Raw genomic sequence first — 11,486 nt, 5'->3', positions numbered from 1 at the left:
GACAAAAGGATGGGGTCTCCCAGAGGGCATTTCTAGGCCGAAGTGTGGCTCCTTTTGCAAAAAACATTCCACAGAAGCTCTGACTTTTTTAATTCATACCACCAAGGAGATATTTGATTGTTTCCTGGAAATGCTAATAATGCAAAGCTCATAAATACTAATGAAATGCTATAGATTAGCAGAGCTCAGCAAGTAACCTGGGGGGTGGGGGTTGCCTAGAAGAGAATTCTTAGATTAAAAAATATAAAGAATACCTTTTAATCGAATTTTCCCCAGACAGGGTTCCCAAGTGTTAATGAATATTCTCTTTGGCCATATGGAGAGTAGACTCAAATAAGTACCTTTAGGAATCTAGAAGCTAATTATTGACTTAGCTTTTGCTTGAAAAGAAATCTGTTTATTCACATGGCTATTTTAGGTGCCATGGGATGGATGAGTTTGAGCCAAAGTTGGGAGGGGTGGGAGGGCCTGGAATGTTGAAATAAAGACATAATTCAAAGGCATGCTTTTATTTCATCCAACTAAGCAACCTAAGCTGGAATTTGCTTCTTCTTCTTGTCTATTGACATGATCCGTTGATGATACTAAGTCCCGTGAAATGTAGGAGGCTCCATGATATCAAAAACTATATCTTTGTCATTCATTCCTGAATCTTCAATACCAAACACAGTTTGTGGTACATATCAGGTGTTCAATAAATATTTGCTAAATGACTGAAGTGCTCTCTTAAAACATCTTCCAGAGCTTTCCAGACCCTCTTATCTTTCCCTGAAGGGAAGCTCTGATCACAACATCTTCCTATTATGTGCTCAGTCATGTCTGACTCTTTGTGACCCCAAGGTCTGTAGCCCACCAGGGCTCTGACCATGGGATTCTCCAAGCAAGAATACTGGAGTGGGTTGCCATTTCCTTCTCTGGGGTTCTTCCCAACCCAGAGATCGAACTGGTATCTCTTGCATCTCCTAAAATTGGCAGGAGGACTCTTTACCACTGGCATCACCTGGGAAGCCCATTATAGAGCCCCTCCCCGCAAAGAAACACACCCTGTGAAGGTCATCTCTAACCTGGCCACAGCCTACGGTCCTTCACTCTCCCACCCTGAGCTCCAGGCTCATCAGAAGGTCCCCTGTTCTCCTGCTGATGTTCTAGAAGTTTCTCTGCCTGGGATCTTTGACATATTTTTCACACGTCTGTCAAGAGCTTACTAGTCTCTCAAGGTCAAGTGGCTCTACTTTCATGAATACTGCCTTACTGTTCTCCAGGAGCTCCACGACCTTCTCTCTCTGGCTGAACCCAGAGTGGGCCCTGATTCACATATGCTCCCCACAGAGACCAGCAGGACCCTGGCACAAGAAAGCTTGTCAGTAAGTGTGGTCTGCTGCTGTCTAATTTGAATCATAGAAATCAGTCCAAGGAGCCTTTGGTTCTCAAAACTGTATGTGTAGGAAGGATCGGCTTAGAGAAAGGCACCCAAAGCCTTCCTACAACAGAACAGAAAAATCCCTCTGGGTCAAAAAAAACAGGACCATATAAGGCTGAGGTCAAAGCAAAGATTATGGCAAAGGGAGGAGAATCCAGAGGAGAGTGAGGGGTGTTAGAAGGAACAGGCGCCGGGCTGGCCCCTCTGAGGGGTCTGGGGAGACCAAGTGTGGTTTTCCTCTGTAAAGAACCTGTGCACTTGATGGTGTACAGGCAAGTCCGTGGCATGTGATATTTCAGACACTGGAGGGGCTCAGGCTCCAGCGAGGACACATAACTTCTCAGGATGCTCATCTTTGTTGCACATTGAGTTTAAGTTCAGATGCCAGTATGCTTTCTATAAACCTCCCCTTGGGCAGGACTGGATTTATATTGTATGTGCCTTCATGCATTTTTGAGGTATCTGACAATGGGAAATAAATTTCTTTGTAGTCTCTTTCTACAGCAGACTGGGATAAATGTTGACTGGGATAAATGTTTCAGTTGATCTAGGGGATGGCAGAGGATTCTATAAACCCTGGGCTACTTGCCAAAAATGGGTTAATTCCACATGAAGAAATCGGAGGCCCAGAGCCATGCTATGAATGGCTCAGCCCTTGGGGATCTGGAGCCAAGCTTCCCAGAATCCTCAGGGCCAGCTCTGCTACTCACACACTGTGTGACCTTTGCCTGCATCTCTTTGGCTGTAGGATGGGAGGAATAACTGTACCTCCTGCATAAGCCTGTGATAAAGTCCAAGAGAGTCAACAGGCGCAAGGTGCTTAGAACAGTGCCCGGCATGTAATAAGTGCCATCTTTTAAAAAATAATTTTATTTCTTTAATATATATTTATTTACTCAGCTGCATCAGGTCTTACTGCATTATGTGGGATCTTTCGTTGTGGTGCGTGGACTCCAGAACGCGTGGACTCTGAAGCACATGGGCTTAGTTGCCCTGCAGCATATAATATGTTAAGGTTCCCAGACCAGGGATCAAACCCATGTCCTCTGCATTGCAAGATGAATTCTTAACCACTGGACCACCAGGGGAGTCCCATGAGTGCCACCGTATAACATGATGTCAGGCTCCTTGGGCCCAATGGCACAGAAGCAGGTGCCAATTTATACAACCGCATAAACTGTATAAGTAATGTTATGAGGGGGTGGGGCCACATGCCTGCAGACCAGGATAGAGATCCCGGGTGGGGCCTGGATGGACACATGGGCACTGGGACACCAAGAGTGCGTGTTATCCAAGGAATGAGACCTCCAAGCACAGCTGCTGGGACACCGTGTGTAACACAGCCCCCAGATGCATAACACACGCACTTATGCTCCAGTGCAGGACAACCCAGTGAAGCCTGAATTTCAGGATGACTCTGGACCTAGGTCCCCCCTGGTGCGTCCCTCCACTCACAATGCACCATCCTGTTGCTCACTTAAAAGATATAATTCACATGAAGGTGGCTTAGAAAAATATCAAGTAAAATATAAAGTAATGTTACCATCCTTAGTTTTTCTGCTTGCCCGGCAGCCTTGGAGAGTGCTGGACCCATTGTTCAGAGGTCTGGGTGTTCATCACAGCTTTGTGTGTGATGAGAAGCACACATGTGCTTGTGTGTCACCTCACAGACAGGTCACCCCACCACTCTGGGCCTCAGCTTCTGCATCTTGAAGTGAGACAGCTGGTCAGGATGATTTCTAAGCTCTCCAGCCTGAAAATCAATGACTTTAAGATCTTTGGCTCCTGAACAATGTTTAATGCCAAGAGGTCTCTTAAATTCCTTTGACTCATGCCTGTCCTCCAAGTCTTGTTTAGACCCAAGAACCTGTGGATTCCAGAACTGAAGGCGCCTCTAAGATCTTACACTTGTGAGCTGAGGCCTGAGATACATGTGGAGAGTTGGAGAAGGTACCATAGGAAGAGGGACCACTCTAGAGAAGCAACCAGAACTGCCCAGCTGCAAGCTTGGCCTCAGGATAGGAGGAGGGAGGCAGCCAGGGACCACCTCCCAGTTTCTAGGCACCATCACTGATCAGCCTGCAAAACTCTTTTTACTGCAAAGAGAGGAACAGGCAGGGAAGGAGACTTGGGAATATTTAAAGGTAGAAACAGAAAGACCTGGTTTCTCACCCACAGCACAATGAGTCTTTGCCAGGTCTGAAAGTGGAATGTAAAGAGGGAGGAGACATGGGACCAGGAAGAAAGCATGAAGGGACCGTGAGAAAAGCAGGAGTGAAACAGGATGAGGACTGATGACCTCTTAGCCTGGTGAGGTCCAGGGCCCCCATGACAGCCAGCAACTCTTGGACATTCTATCTTGTGCTTAAGCTTTCATTAGTGTTAAAAATGACAAGTTGTGTTCATGGAAGGTCAGATATGGAGCTGTCCTGTGGGGAGTATGTGTTCATCATTTATCAGGTAGGCTGAAATGAAGAAAGGTGGAGAACTACTCCTGTAGAGGGTCTGGAGAGCCAAACCTGTAACCAGAACAGTGTGGAATGCACACACTGATTTATCTAACCACCGTGGAGCACTGCCTGCATGCCAGGTCTGACATCTTATTGACTGTCATATCCTAAGCCCTGTATAGTGTGTACATAGTGAGAATTAGTTAATAACATAACTGACTAAATGCATGCATTTATCTTGTTTATTGAGGCTCAATACAATTTCAGTGAACTCTGTAACTCTTTGATTTCCTCCCATTTCCTGAGCCTAAAATCAATGATGTTATTAAAAATTATAGACCATCCCCACGGCGCCTCTCTTAAATGATCCGCTGTTTTCTCTTTAGGTGCTATCTGTGGCCTGCCCAAACCCAGAGCTGGAAGAGGGCTAAGTTCCAAGTGGGCAAGCCTGCATCCTCTCACGTCCCGCCCTTGCGGGTGGGCTAAGGGGCTCCTCTGGCCCAGCCTAGCCAGGCACCATGGAGAAGATCAGCATGTTCTTCAGTGCCGTCTGGGATGTCATCTCCACCAAACACCAGGAGGGCCTCTTCAACAGCATCTGTCTAGGCATCCTACTGGGGCTGCCCCTCCTGGTGATCATCACCTTCCTCTTCATCTGCTGCCACTGCTGCTGGAACCGGCCGGGTGACAATGGCCGACAGCCGGAGCAAAACAAGGGGAAGAAGAAGAAGAAAAAGAAGAAGCAGGCTGAAGAAGACCTCTGGATCTCTGCCCAGCCCAAGCTTCTCCAGATGGAAAAGAGGCCATCCCTGCCTGTTTAGCTAGGCAGGGGGCAGAGGTGTCCTGCCTTGGGAGCTCAGCTGCCTTCTAACCACACCCAATGTGGGGAGCAGAAACCCCTGCAGTGACGCGCTCATGTTCACAGAGGAACTACCCAACCAAGAAGCAAACCTCAGACTGAGTGTCCCCCGGGGCAGGCCTTCCCGGGAAGCACGTGGACAAGTCTTGGGCCCTTTCTCAGCATCTATGTGTCCAATAGCAATGCTCTTTACTGCAGACTCAGGCATGCCTTCCACCCATCTCTGGCACATTCCGTATGCAAAAGCACAAGGAACATTTATCCATACTTCTTGACATATCTCCCAAATGCACACATGCACAACACCACAGGTACCCAAGCAAGTATATTCTGTTCATCAAATGGTCACCGAATGTCTACTTTGAGCAAGGCCCTAAACGAGAGAGTTCATTGTCTGCTCTTGGAAAAACATCTCATAGGAAGGCATGGCAGATCCAGGCCCACATGCACAATTATATAACAAGAGAAGCCTACGTGCTGTCAATGCCATACACCACTCAGGGTAGAGATGAATGCTCTCCTGTTCCTGTCCCTACATAGCCTTTTACTGGAAATCTTCATAGCTGGACATTCCAGCCATCTGGTATACCCCCATTCCTGTATATTGATAAAGACACACCAAGTTCCCATGCTTCTGGCCGCTCACCTGGGAGGAAAAGTTGAAAAATCAAAAGCTATCGTCTTACAACTCATCACCACTGATGGGTGTTTAATGGTATCTAAGACTTCTCTTTGAGATGCTACCCCCAGCAAGCCTCCCTCCTCCAAGCAAGAACAAATGGCTTCTGGCCATCTTCATGGCCAGGTTTATGCCGTCCACTTCAGTGGACTGCCATTGTGTACCTGTGCAATGTATGTTTCACAGATGGAAACAGATGCTACCCCTGAGCTAGGGATCTCCTATGAATCCAGAGGTTTTCAGTGGGGAAGGAATTAAGACAATCACTGGTACAGTCTCACAGAAGGCACACTGGAAACAATTACATAAAGTTATCATGGAGGCATGGCATGTTGCAGACAGGGTGCAGAAGTTACAGAGTTTAAATGAAAGTAGGATGAAGCTATATAGAGATTTATTAATATTTATCTTGAAGCTCAGGCTAGTGCCTTGTACACAGTCGGTACTCACAACTGTCTGTGGATGCTGTCAGATATGTGATGCTATTAAGGGTAAACTTGTAATACCTCACCAAGTCCCCAAGTGACCTTCTCTTCCAAGTGAGCCCATTAATTGCTGCAACAGGTGGAAGTTGGGTATTGAATTCTGAAGGAGGAGGGTGCGTGCAGGGCCAAGGTTTGGGTTGACAAGTGTGCCCTGAGATCCATAAGGACATGTAAGCTGGGTCTGCAGTTAGTTGAGCAGAGCATCTCCCCACATTCTGGGCCGAGTTTGGGATGCTGAATTAGTCCACTCACAGGGTGAACTGGGTGGCATTTTGATTGTCTTGTGACCACAGCACAAAGATGGATAATTCCCCACGTGGGAGCAGGTTGTGCTCATTTGCCAATCTGCAGGGTAGCTCTCTCGAAATATTTTCCGACTGAAGCTGTTCTAAATGATGGTGAAATTGCAATTTCATTAATAATGTAGCTAAGCTATGATATTTATAGAAGCAAAAGCTAAATTCTCTAACATTGTTTCACGGAAAATGTCCTGTTTGCTCACTTGAGGCAGCTGGTAGTCACCCGCCTTTCAGGTAAAGTCCAGATCTAGTCCTATGGAGGCGAGGTGCCTGCTGGCGACTGCTGCACTGAGATCGTCTAACGGAACACCCTGTGAAGCATATTGCAGGCCTGCTTTTATTTTCAAACCAGCCCTGTTCCCCCTTCTTGCCCTAAGTGGGCCTAAATACCCCAGGCACTCAGGCCTCTCAGGCATAAACCTCTTTGACCAGCGAAAGAAGTACCCTCTGATGCTCTGTCCCCTTGTCCTGGAGCATCTGGCCATCCCCTTCACCTCCCAGAATGACTTCTCATCTCCCCACACCTCCCACCGCCCAGCACGCTGAGTTGCTTATTCTGTCTCCAACTCTCAGCACCCCATCAAATGGATGACTTGGGGGAGACGTAGAGGCTGACGGCTGAGACTGGTGTCAGATACAATCTAGGAGTGCTGATCTCCGGGATCACGGAACCACAAAAGTACCATAGTTGCCATGGCAACCAGCTGCTAGTCTGAATTAAGACAGCAGTCCGTTGTCATCACCCAGGACAAGGCCTCTATCTCAGGTGCCGTGCCCCACCATCTCCTATCTGAATGTATCTGTTCCACCTCCAGGTGTGAACACCCAGAAACACACTTCTCGGTTGCTTCCATAACCCAGGTTTGGAGAGCCAAATGCTTGAAAGAGGCTCCTCTTTTATCCCATCCAGCCTCCTCAACAGCCTTCACTGGAGCACCCAGAACAGTGTCCAGTGAGTGAGAGGCCCTCAGGCTTTGCTGAATAAGTGTGTGTGTCAAAGAAACAAAAAGCAATTATTGGATTCCACTGCCTTTTCTTCCCACTTTATTGTCATCCTCCTCTCCCGTTTTCTTCTCCCATTCCCCTCTCTCTGTCTCTAGGCAGCACCCTGGCTCCATCCCTCTCCATCTTCATTTCTCCTTCCTACCCTCTGTCCCAGAACTATCACAGGCAGCCAGGAGTCCTTTAGGACTGGAGCCTGCCTGGCCCATCTTGTGGGGGTGGGGTTAGGCTAACAGAGGACAAAAGGGATGGCAAGGAAGAGGCCTCCCAGACCAGCCCAGGCTTGGGGAGGAGCCCCCAGGCCCAGGACTTCTGAACAATCAGAAGAGATCTTTCTCCCAATTGCTCAGTGGATTCGCTTTGGGGTTTTTGGGGGGCGGCGGGAGGAGGGGAAGATATAGAGAAAGGGCAGTCACCTTTTCAAGAAGAATATAAATGGTCCATGTTGTATAGCATTTGTCAGTATTTTTCTTCCTGGAAAATTTAAATGCACCAAGAGAAGATTTTATTTAAATAAAATACTTTGAAACTAAAAAGCCATGTGTAACCTCCTTATTATGGAAATCAGTTAATTATTTTCTTGACATTAGAGACTACCCTCTCCCAGAGTTCACCGAGAATGATGGATGGGGCTACTCCCTCTGGGACACCAAAGGCCCAGCCATCCCTGGGCACTATCTTCCCCCTACCAGCAGAGTCAGAGGTCTGAGGAGCAGGGGTGAACTCACACCCCATTGCCTGCAGAGCAGACACCTTGGAGACTAGACACCCTCAGAGATGCCAGATGCAGAAAAACACACTCATGTTCCTTGGCAACACTTAGAGAACATTCCCATCGATGAGGTCAATCAATGTCCTCTTAAAGGAAAAGGGGGAAAATAGAAAAAACTAAGTAAAAATAGACTTCTGAGTTAAATCTGGTGCTGGGAAGAGGAGAGATCAAAAGTCTCTATAGTAGCAGCAAGGGAGGTAGATAGGTAGGTATCTATAGACAGATAAATAGATCATAGTAGGTAGACTTTATACATAAAGAGATAGACAGACATGTGTATGAATGAATAAATGTGTATCTTTTTTTCGAGTTGGCCGTAGCCTTGCATTGGTTAAGAAATGCAATGAGGACTTCCCTGGTGGTACAGTGGATAAGAATCCACCTGCCAATGCAAGGGACACAAGTTCGATCCCTGGTCCAGGAAGATTCCAAGAAGCAACTAAGACCATGCACCATAACTACTGAGCCCGTGTACTACCACTACTGAGGCCCACATGCCTAGAGCCCGTGCTCCATGGCAAGAGAAGCCACCACAATGAGGAGACTGTGCACCAAACTAGCGTAGCCCTTGCTTGCTCTCCATAACTAGAGAAAGCTGGTGTACAGCTACAAGGACCCAGTGCAACAAAAAATTAATGCATACGATGTGATTAACATTTTAAAAATGTAATGAGTTAAATGTTCCTGAGTCCTCCCTTGATGATGCTAAGCCGTCATTAGAGCAAAAACCATCTAGAGGAGCGTTGTCCAACAGAACTAGGAATGATAGAAATGTCCACTCCCTGCCCAATATAGTACCATTAGCGGTATACATGGAGAAGGCGATGGCACCCCACTCCAGTACTCTTGCCTGGAAAATCCCATGGATGGAAGAGCCTAGTAGGCTGCAGTCCATGGGATCGCTAAGAGTCAGACAAGACTGAGTGACTTCACTTTCACTTTTCACTTTCATGCATTGGAGAAGGAAATGACAACCCACTCCAGTGTTCTTGTCTGGAGAATCCCAGAGACGGGGGAGCCTGGTGGGCTGCCATCTATGGGGTCGCACAGAGTCAGACATGACTGAAGTGACTTGGCAGCGGTATACAGCTATTTAAATTAATTAAAATTAAATAAAGCTAAAGGTCCAGTAGCTGACTTACATCAGCTGCATTTCAGTTGGTCAACAGCTGCACACAGCTGGTGGCCACCATCCTGGAGAATGTGGGCCTAAAAGCTTGTAGGGGGAGCAGTCAGACACACTAGCAAAACACCATGCTAACTGCACTTCAAGGGCCAGGGCAGGCCTGCACTTCATCTTCCCCATGGCAGGAAGATGATATCCCTATGAAAAGTGAAAGTGTTAGTCACTCAGTCATATCCAACTCTTTGTGGCCCGTGGACTATAGCCTGCCAGGCTCCTCTGCCCATGGGAATTTGTTGTTGTTCAGTCACTCAGTTGTGTCCAACTCTTTGTGATTTTAAAATCATGGGATTTTACAGGCAAGAATACTGGAGTGGGGAGCCATTCCCTTCTCCAGGGGATCTTCCCAACCCAGGGATCAAACCCAGGTCTCCCACATTACAGGTAGATTCTTTACCATCTGAGCCACCAGAGAAGATACTCCTCTAGTTGCAGTCTATTCTTGGGTTTCCTTCCCTATCACACATATTCTACGACCAACTGAGGACAGAGACCTTTCACTCAGCTCTCTGTTCTTCCCTCCAGGACTTCCAAAACTTTCCACCGTCATGGAGGAAATGTTGCCCAGACCGCATCTGGGGGAGGAGGCACTGCTGCACAGCTGGGTGGATGCCAGAGCTCAATATCATCAGCTCCACCTGTCCAGGCTCAGCCCTGACGTTTGGGATATGAATGGACATGTGCACAATGCTGTAAGCATTCTCAGCTCACCAGAATGCTCTCCACTGGCCCCTTGCCCTCTGCCCTTAGTACAATTCCTAAATTCAAAGTCATGGGATTACAAAACTGAAAAGAAGAATGCCTTTATCACCACTTGCAGTCTCTGCCAGAGGTTCAAAGGAACCTTTTGAAATACCTGTGACATTTCATGCAGTAAGGGCTATGTATGCAACTATCTATTAATAACTCCCTCTGGAGGCTATTTGTTCCATTTACATTTTTGACTCTAGTATGTGCCAAGCACACCAGGTGGCCACAATATAAAGGCATTTAGAGGGGCTCACAGCCTGGCTGTGGGAACAGACGAGACAAGAGACCATTCTAGTACAGTTGGTCACTGCTTTCTAAGAGGGAAGTTTCAAAGCTCATGTCAAGTCAGGTTGGGGGCAGGGGTCACCCTGAAGCTATCACCCGGAAGAGAGCTAGCTGCAGAGGAGGAAACAGGAAAAAGAGGGTACTGTTTACATCACCTGAAGCCTGAAGGCTTAGCCTGGCGAGGACCACTGTCAGTGTGGGAGGTGAGGACTGGGTTGTCCTGATTCCGAGGCTAACTCCAGCTCCCACAATTGTGTAATGTACATGCCAGACTTAATCTCTGAGTAGAATTAATGCCAGTCAGTATCTATATCAGAGGGATGAGAGGATTAAATGAGATAATGCATACAAACCGTTTAGCGCAGAGCCTGGCTTATTGTAAGTGCTCAGTAAATGTTCCTTATTATTAAGGACAGAAGGAAGATCATGAGAGACTTGTGTCCTAGAAGTCAAAGGAAAAGAGACGTTCAAGAAGAAAGCCAGAGTCCGTGGAATTAAATGGTACAGACAGGTCAAAGGAGATAGGAATTGAAAATAATGGACATTTTCTGTTCCTGTTGGTGTAATAAGTTCCCTCGTTTCACCACATACTGCATTACTTACAGTACTATCAATATTCCTTGAATTAAGGGCTCCCAACTTATAGGATGTGACCGGTGAACTTCTTATGTAGATATCCTTCCCTGTGTCAAGCCCCTCGGCCCACAACTAAGCCACCCTGGGGTGACAGCGCCCCTGGTGGCCAGATCAGGAGAGAGTTTGTGTCAACGCGTTTTTCACCTTACAATGGTGCTTCTCTAGCTGGTGGGCTGCCATCTCTGGGGTCGCACAGAGTCGGACACGACTGAAGCAACTTAGCAGCAGCAGCGGTGCTTCTCTTAGAACATCAATCCAGCTATGTCGCTGATCCTCAGATGAAATGTGCTAAAAATTCACTGGGTTTCATGGGACAATCACAATGCCACACTCATTTGCCAGATAAGGGATTTTCACAATCTTAATTGCTGTTACAAACTTATTTCCGTGAAATCTTCCAGACTTTACATCACTGCCTAGGAAAGCTTCCCTAACCACTCAAGTCTTTCCCATCACAACAAGATCAGACTACACTCTTCCTACATCCCCAGCTCTCCATTCCATTCTCACCTATATTAGAGTTAGTCTTTATGAGGCCAGAATTGTAACTTATTCACCATGTATCTCCAATACCTAGCATGGAGCCTTAGTGCATACTAGACACTACATAAATGCACTGATAAAGGGAAAAAAGAAAAAGAATCACTTGGTTTTTTTTTTTTTTTT

The 11,486-nt window shown here is 47.0% G+C and overlaps 1 protein-coding gene across 4 annotated transcripts in view; it reads left to right on the top strand.

Moving 5' to 3' along the window:
• Positions 1-7,724, top strand: part of KIAA0040 (KIAA0040 ortholog) — a 22,338-nt gene extending 14,614 nt beyond the window's left edge. For 2 of the 4 annotated variants that reach the window (XM_010850102.1, XM_010850101.1), the window contains 2 exons: positions 1,263-1,364; positions 4,257-7,724. In XM_010850102.1, the coding sequence (XP_010848404.1) occupies positions 4,389-4,691 (303 nt within the window). In that variant the 5' untranslated portion in view covers positions 1,263-1,364; positions 4,257-4,388 and the 3' untranslated portion in view covers positions 4,692-7,724. The remainder of the gene's footprint in view (positions 1-1,262; positions 1,365-4,256) is intronic. The other 2 variants (XM_010850099.1, XM_010850100.1) reach the window with 1 other exon arrangement.
• Positions 7,725-11,486: the final 3,762 nt, after the last annotated feature.

Source organism: Bison bison, unplaced genomic scaffold, assembly GCF_000754665.1.
Source record: "Bison bison bison isolate TAMUID 2011002044 unplaced genomic scaffold, Bison_UMD1.0 scf7180017864289, whole genome shotgun sequence".
NCBI classification, from domain to species: Eukaryota; Metazoa; Chordata; class Mammalia; order Artiodactyla; family Bovidae; genus Bison; species Bison bison.
This window is presented reverse-complemented; position numbering and strand designations above follow the sequence as displayed.